This window comes from Papaver somniferum, chromosome 9, assembly GCF_003573695.1.
Source record: "Papaver somniferum cultivar HN1 chromosome 9, ASM357369v1, whole genome shotgun sequence".
Lineage (NCBI taxonomy): Eukaryota > Viridiplantae > Streptophyta > Magnoliopsida > Ranunculales > Papaveraceae > Papaver > Papaver somniferum.
Genome location: NC_039366.1, coordinates 51,189,221 through 51,208,868, shown reverse-complemented (window position 1 = coordinate 51,208,868; position 19,648 = coordinate 51,189,221). Strand labels below are relative to the sequence as shown.

The 19,648-nt window shown below is 36.7% G+C and overlaps 1 protein-coding gene across 1 annotated transcript; it reads left to right on the top strand.

Moving 5' to 3' along the window:
• Nucleotides 1-16,695: 16,695 nt before the first annotated feature.
• LOC113313374 (laccase-11-like) lies at nucleotides 16,696-19,335 on the top strand. Its single transcript, XM_026562131.1, has 6 exons — nucleotides 16,696-16,856; nucleotides 16,951-17,102; nucleotides 17,187-17,431; nucleotides 17,571-17,699; nucleotides 17,809-18,732; nucleotides 18,854-19,335. The coding sequence occupies exons 1-6, from the start codon at nucleotides 16,743-16,745 to the stop codon at nucleotides 18,982-18,984; spliced, it is 1,695 nt and encodes a 564-aa protein (XP_026417916.1). The 5' UTR covers nucleotides 16,696-16,742; the 3' UTR covers nucleotides 18,985-19,335.
• Nucleotides 19,336-19,648: the final 313 nt, after the last annotated feature.

Below are 19,648 nucleotides of genomic sequence, written 5' to 3'. Positions count from 1 at the left end.
TGGGCGTCCCTTCGTGATCCATGATTGATATTGGAGCATGAATGGATTCTTGTCGTGTGATACCAGCGGCTCTAAGAGTTTTCAGAGGAATAACATTGACAACAGTTCCAACATCAATCAACGCTCGTTTGAACTCATTTCCTTTGAGATGGACTGTGGTGAGAAGTCCCCAGTCGTACATTTCTTTGTCTGTTGGTGAAGTCTAAGGAAATGTCTCCTGGATCAATAAGCATTTCCCTGATACGATGTGGTTCAATGAAACAAACATGTCTTTCCTTTGAGCCTTTGATAAGGACAACAATTCGCAGACATGCTCGATTAAGGATTGAACTGCTTCCTTGACGGGTGGTCAGATAGAGTGAAGGTTCTGACCGGGAGAGGGTCTCTGTGCACTCCTTCAGTCCCCAAGTTAAGTTCTCCTGATTCGACCTTTTCTTGGAATATGCGCTTCAAGATTCTGCAGTCCCTTGTGGGATGATTGACGAATCTATGAAAGCGACAATAACGAGGATTTTCCATGTCTTCTTCAGTTGGTTCTTTCTTGACATATGGTAACTTGATTGCACCGTCTTGAACCCAGACATCTAATAATTCAATCACCTCTTCAATGAAAAAAGGTAAACCAGGTACTTCTTGATCATCCTCTGCGCGTTGTGTGGGAGCTTGTGCATCTCGAGTTTGATTATCTTTCCTTTGTGCTTTCGAAGGGGTCGGAGAAGTATGATTCCGCTGCGGATCGGATTTTCGTTTGCTCAATTCTGCAACAAAATTTGTGAAAGGTTGGAGGTTGTACTGTTTGTTGATTAAACGTATGCTACCTCAAGTTTCTCGTGGTTCTTCAGCTTTTGTGGTTTTAGCTCTCTCCAATAAAGCAGGTGCAGTTGTTGAAGATCTCTTAGACGCTTCATGAAGTTTTGAGAAAGTCTGGAACCTGAGATTTTCCAACAAAGCCCTGTAGACTGGAATCATTCCATTGATGCACAAGTCCACGAGTTGTTGTTCTGTGACATTTGGATCATGACAGTCCAGAGCTTGAACTCTGAACCTTTTCACATAATCATTAGGATGTTCATTGCTCCTTTGAAACATCCTTCCAAGATCAGAGAGGGTGATTTTCTCTGAAACAAAGAAATATTTCCTGTAGAAAGCGTTAATCATTTCTCCCCAGCTTGTGATACTCCCTGGTATGATGTTGTTATACCAGGTATATGCTCTGCCTTTCAGAGATTTTGAAAATTCCTTCAGACGGACGACATGTTGTTCTCATGTTCGCCCAATGCTTCCAAAAATCGGGAAACATGTTCTCGAGCATTGCATGTTCCATCATAAAGTGTGAATGTTGGAGAGGTGTAACCTTTTGGTAGAGGAATCCTTTGTGTAGCAGAAGGGTATGGAGGTTGGTGACGATGAAAAGATGAAGTTTTATCTTTTCCACGGTCCTCCAAGAGACGCTCCAAGTCTTCACGGGTGATGAAACTGGATTTTTCCTTCGCTGGCGGATTGTCTGCATCTTTAGCTTTAAGAACTTCTTCATCATCTACTACATGGATTGGAGTGACCTCAGGATCAGCGTCTGAAGATGTTTCCTTAGCTTTTACTTTCTCCTGAGTTTTCTGTGACATATTGCGTGTAAGATTTTTGAGATAATTGCATAATTCTTTCTGAGTGGCAGCCATATCAGTCTGATTCTTAGCAAGAGTCTCATGCACCTTCATGATATCACCTATGGTATGCGGATATTCTCTGACTTCCTCAAGAGACCAGCCGAAGAGATGATTATCCCCGATGTTGGTTTGAGGAGGAGTGGTACCGCTAGTGCCGTTGTTAGGAGACGGAGCAGTTTCTGGAGTACCACCAGTATTGCTAGTGCTAGCATTGTTTGGGTTAGGGTTTGTAACTGAACCTGGCCTAAGATCAACCATCTTGTGAAAATGTGAGATTGCAACCGAGAGAATGATCTCCCACTGTAGTCGCCAATCTGTAGATGGGGAAAACGAGTTGCTGGTTTTTAAGGAATTGAGGAGACGACCGTACGGAGGAAACTCCTTGAACTGAGCGAACTGTCTAAACTCACAAAGATGCACTGCAAGAGGGAGTGCTTTGAATTCGAGAGATCAATATGTAGGACTCCGTCCTAAACCAAGACAGTGGCCGTTCCAGAGTCAATTCGGTCACAAGAGAGGAGGGTCGATCTGTAGGAGGGAAGATGAGAAATGTGTGAGATCAATGGTGATCGAAATTGTAGGTGTGTTGTGTATTCTGCCTGAAGAAATAAGATAAGTTCTGATTGATTGAATTTGCTCTGTTGAGAGTAATTGTTTCAGACGATGAGTTTGTGTGCTCTTGTCTTTACGAAAATTGTTTGTTGTTTCAATCATGATTCAGAGACTTATTTATATTGCTAGAATTGTAAACACCTTGATTCCATGAAGTGTGACAGTTGTTGGAGTCAAAGAGTGGGGAAGTGGAAATCTTGTTAAAACTAGTTGCTCATCGTGCGGATACTTGGTTGATTTTTCATCCACTACTTTGCTAACTCCTCCAACTGATTGCACGACTTTCTCACATTCTCATCGCGTGTATGAACACACGTGTCGTAGACCGCTAGACCAAAAATCTAGTTAATATCCCCCCATGTAACACGATTGATATCTCGTGATTGTTGGACTGCAAGGCAGACGTGTATTTATTTATTCAGTTCCTGACTTCGTGGGACGATGAGTCCTTGTATTGCTGAGTCGAATGTGATTTGTAAATGTTCTAAGACTCATGAATCGAACGTGTCTGTTGAGACAGAGATATAATTTCGAGTAAATGTTAATAGTTAAGGTGAGCAAATATTGCCCATTCGATGGATTGTTGAATATTGATAGTTGAACCAATATTCCTTAGTCTGAGCAAATATGCTCATTTGAGTGAATGTTGCTCGTTTGATGAATTATTGGTAACAGGACCAAATAAAATATTAATTTAAAATACTGGCAACTGAACCGAGTATTAAAATGTTAATCACGGGATCAACGCAAAATTATTAGTGTTTGAATCTGCTCAAAATTATGTTTTGCAGAGCTTTGGATTCGAAACCCTAATTTTGATCAATTGCTGATCAATTAATGATTTATTGAAAATCAACCACGGAGTGAAGGAGGGACCGACTACATGGGATGATGGATTGACCATGTAGCTCCCAGATGCTCGAGTGAGCTAATACCAAAATCTCTTGAAGACCAGTTGGTGAAAAGATGATTAAATGTTGGTTTAATCATTTATTGAAATAATGTTCGTCTGAACCCTAGGTGATAAAACCTAATAAATTATGAAGAGATGAAGGACTGACCAATGGGTCATGAAACCGGCACTGGTTGGTCATGGGACCGACTGACGATCGTTTTATGAAATTCCAAATTGTTTGGAAGAGTTTGAACCTAATGTGAACAAATTAGGTCAAATGATGAAAAAGTGTGGGACTAGCCTCTTGCAAGCCAAAGAGCCAACCTAGGTCGGTCAAGGTAATATGCTCATGTCACCAAAGTATTCGTGTCTCAATCCTGAGAATTTTGATATTTTCTGGCGTGCATTTGAGCATTCATTTGAGAAAATATGAAGAATTCAGGGTTTTGCTGAAACTGAGGAATTTCCATGAGATGATGGAAATAAAAATAAAATAAGGGATTACAAGGTGTGGGACCGGCCACGGCTAGGGCATGAACGGCCGTCTAGCAAGCCCGGTCACGTGACACCTTTCCCAATTTTATGTAATTTCCTTGATGTGAAGGAAATACCATGAAATTGAGGAGTTTCATAAGGTTAAGGAATTTCCATGAGATGATGGAAATAATAATAATAAAACAAAGAATCACGAAGTGTTGGACCGACTATGGCCAAGGCATGGCCGGCCGGCCAATAAGCCCGGTCCCATAGCACTTTTCCTAATTTTATATTATTTTTCATGACTTTAGGGAAATACCATGAAATCAAGGAGTTTGTTGAAATAAAGGAGTTTTCCTTAAAGTGAAGTAGTTTCCATGAGATGAAGGAAACAATGATAAATAATAATAATAAAATAAGGGGCATGTGGGACCGGCCACGACTAGGGCATGGTCGTCCGGCTAGGGCCCGTCCCGTGATTCTTCCCTAATTTTATATGTTTTCCTTGATGTGAAGGAAATATCATGAAACCAAGGAATTTCATGGGATGAAGGAAATAATAATAATAAAATAATAAGGAATGCAAGGTGTGGGACCGGCCACAACTAGGGCATGACCGTCCGGCTAGTGAGCTTGGTCCCGCGACACCTTTCCTAATTTTTATTATTTCCTTGATACGGAGGAAACACCATGAAACTTAGGAGTTTCCTTAAAATGAAGGATATTTGTTCAAATAAAAGGATTTTCATGAGATCAAGGAAAAATAATAGAAAAATATAATAAAATAGAGAATTAGGCGTGGGACTGGCCACGGCGTGACTGGCCGGCCGGTGGGCACAGTCCCCTAGCTCCTTAGCTAATATTTTATTTTTATTTTTATTTTTCTTCCTATTTTGCATAGGTTCATCGTTACTTCGTATTTTGGAATGCTCGTTCGTGCATTCAGGTGCTTGTTAGTGTAATATTGCTGAGTACACTTGCACCATTTTGGTCGGGGCTTACTCGATAGCGGCTCAGATGCCCGTACGTTGAATATTTATCACTAACCCATGGAATTTTGTTGGGAAGAACAACGAATTGAAGTAATGAAATATTATGAAGAACGTAGAGTATTTCCGAATATTCAGTTAATGAATTTAAGGATTAGAGATAATTAATTGATGGCTCTATACTAGCAGGCATGCTGTCTAGGAGCATTAATTTTCTGAGAGTCGAGTAATATGAGCTTGTTGAAGCGTCATATTTATTTTATATAGTCAGGGAAAACATTGTTACATCCTGAAGACGTTATTGCTCTATACTAGAAGGCAAGCTGTCTAGGAGCCGTCCAATCATTCGAATCTATATAGAAATATTTACTGAGATTGCTCAGTATTTATGAGATACGCCCTTGCCTCAGTTGAGAGCCTGCACATCTACATATGCTCTGAGAGACAGTATTCTCAGTCATAGGTTTTTGTGGCATGAGCTTTCATGCTTCGATGAGAGATATGAGCCTCAATACTCATCTGATTGCTGGATCAGGAGCATGTATAGTTATGGTTTTACGATTTTAGCCCTTGTCGAAAATCCACCATCTACAACTCTATTTCAATCATTGAAACTTTCTTAGAGGATGGAAATAGTCGTTAACACACTATTAACATCAAAGCAATTTTCAAGTTATTGAAATAATCATATCGAAACATTCCAAGTCTACATCAAATGATTGTATCACACAAACCATGTAAGATGTTACTTGACGATTTTCACATGATCATCTTTTGACTTTCGTCAAGAATATAAGATGAACTTGGTTGAAGCGAAAGCTTACCAACACATATTTCAAGAAATATGTAAGCGAGTTAAACTCAGCTCGAAATCTCAAATGTGTATAATCGAATGCGATATAGTAATACGACTTTTGTCTCAATATAAGAGATAGAGTAGAAATAGACTTTCCAAGTGATAAATGAGTTTTAGTCTCCACATACCTTTTGTTGATGAATTTCCACAAGCTCTCCTTGGTAGTTCTTCGTCTTCCATTGATGAATGTCGTGGAGTCTAATGATCAACTACACAATCAATCCTAGTCCGAGACATCGCTATAAGTAGACTAGAAATCAAGACTTATAGTTTTGGTCACTAATATTGACAAACAAGCTTGAGATAGCAACACTTGCGAGTTCGACCGAGCAGTGCTCTAACAGGAGGTGCTATAAGGCTTGAGCCAGGGGAAACAAGCACAAAACATTTAAGAAAAGAATAGTCAGGATTGTTTCTGAAATAACAAATCCAAGGGAGTATTAAAATCAATAGATCTTGTAGGTAATCTGTTAATTAAAAAATTGACAGTATTAAAAGCATCAACCTAATAAGAATGAGGCAAACTAGATTGAAGAAGTAAAGTTCTACCTTGATTGAGAATATGTTTGTCTTTCGACTCAGCAACTCCATTCTGCTCAAGATTGTGAGGGAAAGAATACTCATGCATGACTCCTTTACTGGATAAAAAGTATTTAAGATATAAATTGAAAAACTCACCACCCCAATCTGTCCTAATCACTTTCACAGGTATTGAAAAAATGTTTCAATTTGAGCAATAAAAGAAGTAAAAGCAAGCTTAAAATCAGATTTGAGAGCAAGAGGAAATAATCATTTTATTATTGTAACATAGTGCACTGAACCATTGACAGAGGTGACATTACAGGAACCCCAAATGTCCATACGCAAACGAGCAAGAGGAGCAATAGAAATAGTAGATGACAGTTGAAAAGGCAATTTATGACTACAACCTAACTGACAGTCATTACAGAAGATTGGTTTATTAAAAATATTAGAAAGAGCACTTGACTTGTGTACTCATTGAAGTGACTGAAAAGAAGGATGCCCAAGCCCTCAGTGCCAAACTTCAGTTGCGGATAAAACTGATGGATAAATAGTTGAAGTGATAGATGAACTGGGTTAAAGTGCATGTGGTATAAACCATTACTCTGAAGTCCCATGTAGAGAATCCTCTCATTGGAAATATCCTTGACAGTAAAACCATCATAAGTAAAGGTCAAGGAACAATTATTGCCAGAGGTGAATTTGTGGATAGAAAATAAATTTTGAGTAGATTTTGGAACTAAAAAGACATTCCTAAGCCCACATGTATGATCATTTAAATATTTAGTACTAGAGCCAAGTTTAGATATATCCATACCTTTCCCATTTGCAGTGTTGATAACCTCAGATTCAGTAAAAGGGGAAGAAATAGTGAGATGCTCCTCATCAGCAGTGATGTGATTGTTCGCTCCATAATCTACATACGGGTTCTCCCAAAATACTTTTGCACTAGCCAACATAACAAAGATATTATGTGCTGGAGTTATGTTTGGTAAGAAAAGTTCATCTGTTGATTGCAAGTAATAGTTGAATGACCATGTTTTTTTACATATCTGACAAGGTTCTGATGGAGAATATTGTGGGGTAACTGATGGTGGCCGCTGAGAAAAGGGAATTGAAGGAGGTTTCCAATGAGATGTAGGAGTAGGATGCCAATGAGATGTAGGAGGAGGATGCCAATGACATGTAGGAGGAGGCTGCGAATGAGATGTAGTAGGAGGCTGATGAAAGAAACTGAAATTTCTGGTGAAAGTAGAAGTCCAACCTCCGCACCTACCAAGATTACTTATACCTGAATTAGGATATGATGCTCTAGGAGAAGGAGAATAAAAATTATATGGTGAAAACTGAAGAGAAGTATTAACAACAAACGTTTTCTCAGATGAAAGTTTTAGGTTATTTAAGCGTTCAGTAACAACAATCTCTTCACTGAGAAAAAGATTTTGTATCTCCCTACTTGTAACTGGAGGACTACGAATGCGAATCGAGGTTGCAAAAGCAGCATATTCAGTATGAAGGCCATTCAATATAGTCACCACAATCTCATAATCAGATACAATACCGCCAGCAGCAACCAAAGAATCGGTTAATTTCTTTAACTCATGGAGAAAAGAAAATACCGTAAGATTACCTTGACGAAGAGTTTGCAACTTAGTTCGTAAATGAATTATATGAGTCGAAGAAGTATGAGCAAACTTATCTTCAATTTGTTTCCAGAGATCTTAGGCAGTGTTAGCTCCAGTGAGATGACAAATGACATAATCAGATATCGAAGAGTTGATCCACAAAATAATAGTCTGATCTTCCTCGTTCCACAGAGTGTAAGCAGGATTTTCAACATTGTTTCGTTCATTAACACAAGTAATAAATTGAGGAGGACAATAACTAGATCCATCAATGTAAGGTAAAGTATTAAAACGTTTGAGTAAAAGAGTGGTAAGAGATTTCCATACCAAAAAAATTATCATCACGAAGCTTAAACGAAAGGATACTGGCGATTTGAATGAGAGGTGTCGAAGTAATAAGATAAGTACGAGTATCATCCATTGAAATGGAATGGAATTGAACACGAAAATATGAAATTGAATACAAAAATAAAAAATGACAGAAGAAAAAACAACAAAGAAACTCCTAAAAAGATGAACTAACGAAGAACAGATACCAGATCTGAAAACTGAAAAACACTGATTTAGGGAAATTGATAGTGGTAAAGAAGAATCAGAGATTGTAAAAGAAGAAGACAACATCAAATTGAAGCGGTTAAGAAAAAAAAGTTCCATGATACCAAAGTGAACTTGTTTAAAAATTATAAAAATTCAAATTGTATTTCAGCGATTGAAGTTAATATAGAGAAAGAAAACTCAAAATAAAAACACAAGAAAACGAACTTGTTTTAGAATAGAGACTAGTTCACACAAGTGATAAACACACTTATAGACTCTAAGAAAACATGTGCAAAGCACGTGAGATATATATATATATATATATAAAAGCCAACAGACTGTACAGAAGGTACTGTCACTAGCAAGATGGTGGTGTCGTTGTATTTTAGATCGTACATAGAAATCTAATTCTAAGTTTAGTTTCCGTTCTTTCTTAACATTTTGTTGTTCTGTGCAAGTATTGTTTGCTTCGGTTAATCTCGAAGAGAAATTACAATTGTCTTTCCTGCTTATCGGGATTAAAGAACAATTGAACTTTCACTAACAAAAAAACATATCACCAACATCTAAAATTTAATTAATATATAAAATCTGATGAAGTGTGTGGAAATTAGAGCAAGAGCGACTAAAAATCAATCTTGCAAATATCTAGAAGGATTCTAACTTATCAAAAATATAAATAATCTAGAAGGAGTTTTGAGATTATGGGTTTTTCGAAAATTAAAAAATAAATTAAAACAGAGGTTTGGAAATTGAGTTTTTGATTTTGATGGGTTTTAATGAAATTTATTTTGTGGGTTGATGAGATACACCTGCTCCAAAAAACCTAGACGACCTTGTTTTGAAAACAACGGCTAACGATGTTGTTTGCATGTAAAAGAATAAATAATAGTGATCTACGGGGTACGCAAACTAAATACTTTTGATGCGGAAAAGAGAGTCGAAGTCTAAAACAAAAGGTACTAAAATAAAGGGGTATCACTAGTATTTTTGGGTGTTAATAAAGGAACACGTTACAATAACCTTGTTTTGATTTGGGTATGATGGCTAAACTCACATAAATCCTTAAACCATTTTTTGATTTTATTTCATGAAGAAGGGTAATTCTTTTTCTCTCCAAAACTATTGTCAAATGAGTAATCTCATACACTAATACCTCATGTAGAATGGGTTTTAGGAGAATATGTTGCTTTGCGCCATCAACTATTCATGTATAATGGGTTTTAGGAGAATGTCTTGCTATGCAAAGTAGAAATTAATTTATTTTTGACGCAAAAGAAGGATTATATTAAACATAAAACAAGATACAGGATAGAAGTCTACAACATTACGTATCCCTTAACATGTTCGAGTATACTTCTGGGATATTATCAAAATACTGGAACGAAGTTTTAGATCTTCTAGCCTTATTTGCTAGCTTATGAGTAGCAGTGCTCGCCGTTCTTTTAACATAGTTGATAGATCTACTATTTACATTGTTCAAGAGGTGCTTTATTTCTATAAGTAGACCATGATTTTCCCACTGTACATACATGTATGCACCTTTAAAGGAGTTTACCACATTTGTACAGTCTAGTTTGAAAACAACATTTTGAAGCTTTAAAGTGTTTTCCCAGATGATGCTTCTTTGAGTGCAAGGAATTCAGTGTATTCTGCGTTCATTCCTCTATTGTCATGGCTGCCTCTGATTCCCCTGCAGGTACCTGCGGAATCTCTTATTATTAGCCCAATGTCATATGCATTATTCTCAGTATCAAAAGAAGCATCAACATTGATTTTAAGATGATTAATCGGTGGTGGTTGCCATGTTGGAGAATTTCTGATTACTTGCTTAAGACTAGGATGATGCAGAACTGATTCCATAGAGTTAAGACATTGAGTGACTAAGTGGTTTATGTTTTGTAGTGATCTCAAGACATTTGGTATCTTATTTCGAAGCACTTTGTTGATCTATTCTTCCATATCTCCCAAGAAGTAATCATTACTCTAATAATCCAGTTGTTCCAGGTGTTGGATTCCATATTTGTTGGTTCAGAGAACCAACTGATAATCCAATTTGTAACTGTGATATTAGATGATTGTATGTTGCTGACATTTATATTCATCGAAAACCAAATTGCTCTAGCAGTGTCACAACCTAAGATGAGATGCTCTAGGGTTTCTGGACAGTTGTTACATATTGTACATGTTGTAGTTATGTCCTATTTGAAAAAACTTAGCTTGACTAGTGTTGATACTATGTTTCTCAGACATTTCCAAATGAAATTTTTAACCCGATGAGGGGTGTTTATCTTCCATAGTTATTTCCACACTGCTTTAGGCACTATCTGAGATTGTCGACTTCTTGTAGCTAGAGCATTGTATGTTGATTTTACAGTAAATATACCTCTTATATCTGGTACCCAAATCAAAGTATCTTGACCATGCTGAACTAACTGCATCTGCAGAATAAGATTTGTCGTATCTGCATCAAATACATCTTTAACTAGATTGGTGTTCCATCTTTTTGGACTTTGTAACATGAGATCACAGACATAAACAATTCTAGCCGGCTCTGCAAAGGAATTATTTGGAGTAGGTGGTTGATCTAACCCCTTAACCCATTTATCATACCAAACTAGAACTTTAGTGCCACATCTAACATCTCACCTATGAAACTTTCTAACTATATTGAGGCCCTGCTCTATCCCTTTCTAAATCCAAGAATAATTAGAGTGTGCTTCTTGAAGATGTAGGAAATCACAATAAAATGAATATTTGGGCATCAGAAGTTTCATCCATAGCTGATCTGATTCTGTACATAGTCTCCAAGCTAATTTTTCTAATATATCCAAGTTAAATTGTTCTAAATTTATAAATCCTAGGCCACCTTCATGTTTTGAATTACATAGTGAATTCCAAGAAATGATGTTGATACCTTTATTTGATCTATGACCCCACCAAAACTTTCTTTGTATAGCATCAAGTTGCTTCAAGGTATACTTAGGCAGTCTAAAATTACTGATATAATGCGATGGAATTGAGTTTAAAACTGACTTAACCATGGTAGTTCTGGCTGGTTGGTTCAAGAGTTTAGAATTCCATCCACTCAGTCTGTTGTTAAAAGCATCACTAATTGATTCAAAAGAAGATGTTTTAGATTTACCAAGCAGAATCGACATACCCAGATACTTATCAGATTTTCGTAGTTGTTTGACTCATAGTTTGTTGATTATTTCCAGTTTTTGCTGATGTGAAAGGTCCCCTATAATGAATGTTGTTGATTTAGAAAAATTTATCATCTGACCCGATATAGCTCCAAAATTGCTTAATATATCCGGAACAGAAGAAATACTTCTTTGATCAGCTTGAAAGAAGATCAGACAATCATCTGCAAAAAGTAGATGATTAACTGGAGGAGCATCTTTTGCCACCTTGATACCCTTAATTAAGTTATTCTTCTCAGCAAGGAAGAGACTTTTTGACAAATACTCCATGTCTATAATAAACAAATATGGGGATAATGGATCCCCCTGCCGAAGACCCCATGAGGGATGATACTGATCACAAGAGCTACCATTCAACTTTATAGAAATTTGAACTGTTGATATGCACTGGTGGATCAGTTCTCGCCACTCTGTGCAAAAGTCTAATGATTGAAGCATATGATCTAGAAAAGACCATTCCAGTCGATCGAAGGCCTTTGACATATCTAATTTAAGATCTATACACCCTTTCTTAGACTTTGATTTCTTCATTGAATGGACTAACTCATGCGCAATGATGAAGTTATCATTTATACATCTTTTAGGGGCATAAGCAACCTGAGTAGGGGATATGACTTTGTCCATCAGTGTCTTCATCCTATTAACTAACAGTTTTGATATAATTTTATAGGAGTTATTACACAGGCCTATTGGCCTATAGTCATTTGGTGTTGATGGGTATTGAGTTTTCAGAATAAGATAGATGGAAGTATGGTTTAGATAGGATGGTAATTTCCGAGTTTTAAAAAATTCCTGCACCACATTGGTAATGTCATCCCCTACTGTATTCCATTGGGTTTGGAAGAAGCCTGCGGGAAAACCATCTGGTCCCGGAGAATTCCAACTAGGCATGCTTTTTACCACATTATAGATTTCATCCTTAGTGGGAATTATCATGAGACTGTCATAATTTGAAGGAGTAATTAGCTTATGAATATGATCAAATGAAGAATCTGAAAACGAAGGATTGGTGGTGGTTGTTATTCCTGAAAAATGACTTGTAAGCAGGTTAGATAGGTCATTACTGGTATGATACCATCTACCATGCGAGTCTTTTGAAGAAACAATGTTGTTTCTGGCTCTCCTTCTGTTACCAAAAGCATGACAATAAGAAGTATTATTGTCTGCTTCCTTGAACCAGTGATCACAGGATTTTTGCTTCCAGAATTCTGCTTGAATACTTTTCCAATGATTTATTTTGTTGATGATGTCATCAACGTGGTAGTTGGTTTGATCATCAAATGGCAATGATTGCAGATAAGAAAGTTGACCTTTTAACCTCTGTAATTGATTCTCTATGTATCCAAATTTTTGTTTTTTCCATTTGGACAAATTCTTTCTTGTAATGGTAAGCTTTTGCTGAATGTTTTGATCAGAACAAAGACTATTTTGTGATTTCCATGAGCTAGTAATTAGTTGTGAACATGAAGGATCCTTGAGCCAGCACTTGTAGAATTTCCAATAATTTTTGAGTTTACTACAATCTGCTTCTGTTACTAAGAGGATTGGGCAATGATCAGAACCAAGGAAAGGTAAATTATATAGAGTAGAATCAGGATACTCAATATGCCATTGAGAGTTGTGTAGAGCCATATCTAGTCTTGATCTTTTATAACCCTTTCCATTGATTCTGTTTGACCATATGAATTTACTACTAATGTAACCTAAATCCATGAGACCAGCAGCATCTATAGTGGAAGAAACCCAATTATTAATAGAAGAAGTATCTGATGATTGACCCTTAGCATCTATATGAACATTAAGATCACCTAATACCACCCATGACTGAAACACGTTTTGACTCATCTCATTGATGAAATTTCATTGGATTTTCTTCAAATCATTGTGAGTTGAACCATAAATGCATGAAAGAAGTCGTTCTTCTTTACAAGGATTAGACTTTATTAATAAATATACCATGTTATCCTGTGAAGAAACTACATCACATGGAAAACCATTTTTCCATAGAAGGATGATACCACCTGATAGGCCATGTGAGCTTGCAAACAAGGAATTTGAGTAACCGTATTGTCTTGTTAAAATTTTTGCCCTATGCTCTTTCATTTTGGTTTCAACTAGAAAGATTATATCTGGATTGTGTTGAAATATAATGTCTGCTAGATGGTCTCTAGTTTCTTTCGATGCAAATCCTTGAACATTCCAACTAAGAATTTTCATGTTGACAAGAGAGTTAAAAACTAAGCAATGAAAATTATGAAATTGGGAAATTCCAGCAAATTGAGTAAAAATACTAGAAGAATAACAATAGATGGAGAAAAAGATTACCTGATTGTTTGCAGTTGAGGAATTTCCTTTGAACGCCTTAGAGTAGTTCTGCTCAGATACTGTCCCATGATAAGATGGAATAGAATTAGGTGAATCAGTTTGAGCATCACTAATAATCAGGGTTCCTTCATCAGATTGATCAATTTGTCTAGATGAATTTTGAACGGACTGAGTGGGTTGCTAAAAGTTTTTGATAAGGTTTTTTAGAGGATGTTTGAAGCAACGAGTAGGGTGAATAAGATCTGGATCTAAGTTATCAACATTGTAATTATCAAAAGTGACATCGAATTCACCCATGGATAGATAATTCCCGAGAAAAGCCGGATCAATTCTCTCTTCAGCATTAACATTGTTGCTACCCTCAACATTATCTGGATTGAAATTGGGATTTGAAATATACTCTAAAATATTTGAGGACTCTTTGTTAATTTCTGGAGATGACAAAGAATTGATAGACTGACAATTACCAGGACCTCCTTCCTCCATTCTAATTCTCTTTCCTTGCCTATGAACAAAAGCATTCTTATCTCTTCCACGACTAAAATGAATTTGTATCATACCTTGCTCATTACAAACTAGTTCCACAGCCGACTCATTGCGATTTTTGAGTTGACTCAGTGATTCAGCAACTAATTTTGTTGTCTAGCACAACTCATTAACTGTGAGGAAAGATGGGCTGGACCACCTTGATTAACGATATTTTCCTGCATATGGTTTTGTGCTGGTATCTATTGATCTTCATTAACTATTTGCATGCCTTCATTACCCACTTCTTATGCATGCTCCGTAACTGCATGTTCAATTTCTTGGTATACCATAATTTGAACTCCTATGGTAGTAGCTGCTTTAACTCCTCTGTTATCTGGGTTAGACCAAGAAGGAGGATCTAAAATAGAGTTTGAGGAAAGATAACCCCGTTGCTGATGAAGTAGGAATTTAGCTACTATTTCATATTCATGTTCCTTGTGATCAATAGTGTAACAATACCCACAAAGATTAAAAGGCTGCTTCTCATAAAAAAAATCTGATTCACACTTGTTCTCCCACTGCATTAGTTAATCAGAATCCCCTTCTTAATGGATCTCTTACATCTATGAGTACCTTAACCTTTTGAACTTTTCCTTTTGGAACAACACAATCAGGAGGATCCAACTCTTTCACTACTCCCATAGCTGATGCAATCTTTTTAACTATGAGATTATTAGCAAACTCATGTTGCATGTTGTATAGTCGCAACCATAGAAGTTGTTTGGTAATATCAACACTGCTTTTAGGTTCATTAGGGTTCCATGGTTCCATGACTAGAAGATCGCCCTCTATAAACCAAGGTCTGAGCTTGAAGACCATATCGTAATCCTCTTGAGTGTAAAACTTAATCATATAGCAGTTTTCTTCCTCTTCTTTTTTTATATATATGTCTTTACTTTTGATACAGAGTTTCTTGAGTTCTTTGTCTAATTCAGCTACTGTAAAATCTTTGCATGAGTACACCTTTACTAAGAAGCTGAATTTCCATCGAGTGGCTCCTTGTATCAAATCTTCTGTTGATAAGATGGGTTGTTTTAGAGCTCTTAGTCTCTCGGAAAGAGATGTTCTTTCCATAACTTGTTGGACCTCCGAAACTTGGTTCTCCATATGAGAATAGAGGTTGTTGAAATCAATATATCTTAATGAAAGAAGATGATAAAGGAAGAGAAGCGTAGTTAACAATTTCATCTTGCAGAAGATTAGCCTACTGAATGTTGTACACTTGGACGAAACTTGAGAAGATGGGTTAGGATATAGAAAACAAATATAGCTAAGGCGGCTTGTTGTCTGGTTTTCGCAAGCGTGCAAGTAAAATAATAAATTGAGAAAACCTAGGTGATGAGTTGCAGAAAGTGAATAAATGATCTACACAGAAAATCTTCTAAGAACCAGAAATATCAGAGAATCTAAAGGAGAATTAAGCAAAAGGTATGATAGTAAAGGCGAGACAGATAGGCAAAACTACTCTATAAGTTTCCAGGCAATCCACAACGTGCTTCCAATCAGGTCCTGAAAAAGGTCATAAAGTGGACATTAGAGATCAAATAAAAGCTTGTAAGATAATTAAAAGATGATTTATAAGAGAAAATAAGATGATTAGAAATCAAAAGTAGAGATTTTTGATGGATTGATGAAGATGAAAATTGTGAGTTAACACCGAGTTAACGAGTCAGAAGTTTCTCGAGAGCTCTCAACCTCCCCGCCGCAAAGTAGAAATTTATGCTATGTGGCATCTCAGAGGTATAGCCCATGATATAGAAATGTTGAAGATGAAGTTTGAAGAAATAATTTTTGAGCATCACTATAAAGAAACCGATTTTATGGTTGGATACTCTATAAAAAAAAAAACTTCTGAAACGCAATTAAAAGGGGCCTGGTTTAACTCGCCGCTAAAAGGCATTATTATTATCTCGTTGCTTACGTTTAGGGTGTTTCTTATCCCAGAATGGACATAATTAGTTAGTTTTTTTATAAAAAAAAAAAAAAAAGAGAACAAAAGTGTAATCCTATTTTGGACCGTTAAGCGAATGTTGCGCAAATTATTTTTCTTAGGGAACAAGGGGTGACAAAATTATAGCCCAGCCAGACTTAGGGTACTTGAGAAGTATGGTTGGGGGATGTAGACATTTTAGCCCTAAATAGATTGGAGTTTGAGCTCCATAGACACTATAAGAAACCAAGGAGATTGCTACTGTTAATCGAACTATTTATCACCTTTTAAGTTACTCAATCCATACAAGTAACATGTATACAAACATTCATATACTTACAGGACATATATAGTATTTAAAAACATATTGTTTAAAAACATATATAGTAACTCATCTACCCAACAACAATATTTGCCAACTCTTCTAACAAACATAGATGTCTTTACATGACCTGCTTCTATCGGTTTACAAATATCTAACTATATAAAGAAGCCCATAATGCTTCATTTCATTCTCATCTCATTATCATTCCGAGTTCCGACTGATCAAATATATTGCATTTCCGTTTACCGGTAATGGCTATACGAGTTTCTTGTTCCATTGGATCACTACTCATTTTTACTTTCTTCTTTGTTGGATTATGTCCATCGCTTCTTGCTGAAGCTGCTCTGAAGAAGTACCAATTCGATGTAAGCTTGTGCACACCTACTTGGAAACTTGTATTACTTCATTAATTCGTTAATGATTTTTAACTGGCACTAACTTGGTAAACATGATCATCAGGTTCAAGTCAAGAATGTAAGTCGGTTATGCAATGCCAAGCCCATTATCACAGTAAATGCGATGTTCCCGGGACCTACCATCTATGTCAGAGAAGGAGATCAACTTCAGATTAACGTCACAAATTACGCACAGTATAATATGTCCATTCATTGGTAAGTAATAATTACATAATCGTGCATAAACATAATTGTAATATAGTTATTTCTCAAGATTTATGTGAATTAACCTGTTTGTAGGCACGGACTAAAGCAATTTCGCAACGGTTGGGCAGATGGACCAGCTTATATAACACAATGTCCCATCCAAACTGGACATAACTATGTTTACGATATTAACGTGAAAGGGCAGAGAGGAACCTTATGGTGGCACGCACATATCCTATGGCTAAGGGCAACAGTTTATGGTGCAATTGTCATCATGCCTGAGGAAGGAACTCCATTTCCATTCCATCAACCTTTCCAAGAAGCTAATTTAGTCTTAGGTTGGTCATGTTAAGATATCAAATACATACTTCAATTTTTATTTTATTTTTTTGATTGGTAAGGTAAATATATTTCAATTTAAACATCATATAGATTAACTAAGCGTAAATTTACTACGATCCTTGCTGTTCTACGCAGGAGAATGGTGGAACAAAGACATCGAAACATCTGTAAATCAAGCGAACAAGTTAGGTTTGCCTCCACCGATGTCAGATGCTCACACTATCAACGGAAAACCAGGACCTCTCTTCCCCTGCTCGGAAAAACGTACTACATTATAAAGCAACACCAATTTATCCTTGTTGTTTCGAATACAGGATCTCTTAATTTAGATTGGAAATTTCTATATCTTTTTTCCTCTGTTTTTTAATTTCAGATACATACGCCCTGGAAGTTATGCCTGGTAAAACTTATCTCTTGAGGATCGTCAATGCTGCACTCAATGACGATCTTTTCTTCGCTATTGCTGGTCATAACATGACAGTAGTAGAGATCGACGCTGTTTACACCAAGCCATTTCCAACTCAAGCTTTACAGATTGCACCCGGACAAACCACAAATGTTCTCGTTCAAATGGATCAAATTCCAGGCAGATATTTCATGGCTGTAAGACCTTTTATGGATGCTCCAGTTCCAGTAGACAATCAAACAGCTACAGCGATTTTACAATACAAAGGAGTTCCAGACATAATTATCCCGATTTTACCTCAATTACCTGCACCAAATGACACCAGTTTTGCATTAAACTATAACCAAAAACTTCGAAGCCTAAACACCCGACAATTTCCCGCAAATGTACCTACAAAAATTGATAGAAATCTCTTTGTTACGATCGGTCTAGGAGTGAACTCATGCCCTAGTTGTCAAAATGGAACTCAATTTACAGCTTCACTAAACAATATCACATTCGTGATGCCTCGCATCGGACTCCTTCAAGCTCATTATTTCAACACTAAAGGGGTTTTCGAAACCGATTTTCCAGATAAACCTATCAAAGCATTTGATTATACGAACGCGCCACTTACGGCTAACCTGGGTACATCTTTAGGAACTAGACTTAGTAGGATACCTTTTAATTCTAGCGTTGAAATAGTTCTACAAGATACTAATCTTCTCACCGTTGAATCTCATCCATTTCATCTTCATGGTTATAATTTCTTCGTCGTTGGAAGTGGAATCGGTAATTTTGATCCTTTGAAAGACCCTGCCGGATATAACTTGGTTGATCCTCCTGAAAGAAATACAGTTGGTGTTCCTACAGGTGGTTGGACTGCTATTAGGTTTAGAGCTGATAATCCAGGTAATCAAAGTAATCTAACTTTTATAATTAACGGCCAAACCCTGTTTTGAAACTTTTTTTCACAACACCAAGAACCGTGGTCAAATTTTGTGCTAACCATGTGACTCTTTTGTATTTTTAGGTGTTTGGTTCATGCATTGTCATCTTGAGGTTCATACTATGTGGGGATTGAAGATAGCTTTTGTGGTTGAGAATGGAAAATCTCGTGATCAATCTGTTTTGCCACCTCCAAAAGACCTTCCTTCTTGTTAATCACATGATTAATCTTGGCTCAAATCTGGTTTCTTAATTGTTTGAGTTTCAACAACAAATGCAAGCAGTTCTTTTGTCTTGGAGAGTTATTCGACTGTCAGTTTTCTCTCCATATGTCACCACTATGAACCATCTCCGCAGGTCCCTATGTAGTATCTAGTAACCGGGTTTCATTTGGAACTAAAAGGTGATCAAAAGGGGATTTGTGCCATCGTGTGTACATGGTTCATAATTCAGATTGTTTTGAGGTCCCAAATAGCGCCTCAACATGCAATAAGAAATGGTTACTGAAAAGAAATATTTGTATCAGTGACAGTTTAGTTTTCTGAAATGACATTCAAATTCCTGAACTCCTCCATACTTTTGTACTGTTTTTGTTTTTACGTCAGTCTCAGAGAATGTACTAAAAAGTTTTTTTTTCCCGATCCGTCGAGTAGAAGATTCATTGAAAATGAGGCATTTAAAAGGGGTACATCAACCCAGTTATTACAACCGAAATCAAAAAGGGGAATCCAAAAGGGATTCGGCTACCCAAGAAAAGAAACAAAAAAGAATTATGGAGCCCGGTTAAGGAATCCCATAAAAAGATCATCATATTTGTCGTAAGTCCTAACATCTATGTGTTCGATTCCACCTAAAAGAACGCTTGTAATTTGATATCTCT

Excerpts from the sequence above, each read along its gene's own strand:
- LOC113313374 (XM_026562131.1), top strand. The coding sequence starts at position 16,743 with ATGGCTATACGAGTTTCTTGTTCCATTGGATCACTACTCATTTTTACT. Across the intron at positions 17,432-17,570 it reads AGAAGCTAATTTAGTCTTAG|GAGAATGGTGGAACAAAGAC; the intron begins GTTGGTCATGTT and ends TGTTCTACGCAG. Across the intron at positions 17,700-17,808 it reads CTTCCCCTGCTCGGAAAAAC|ATACATACGCCCTGGAAGTT; the intron begins GTACTACATTAT and ends TTTTAATTTCAG.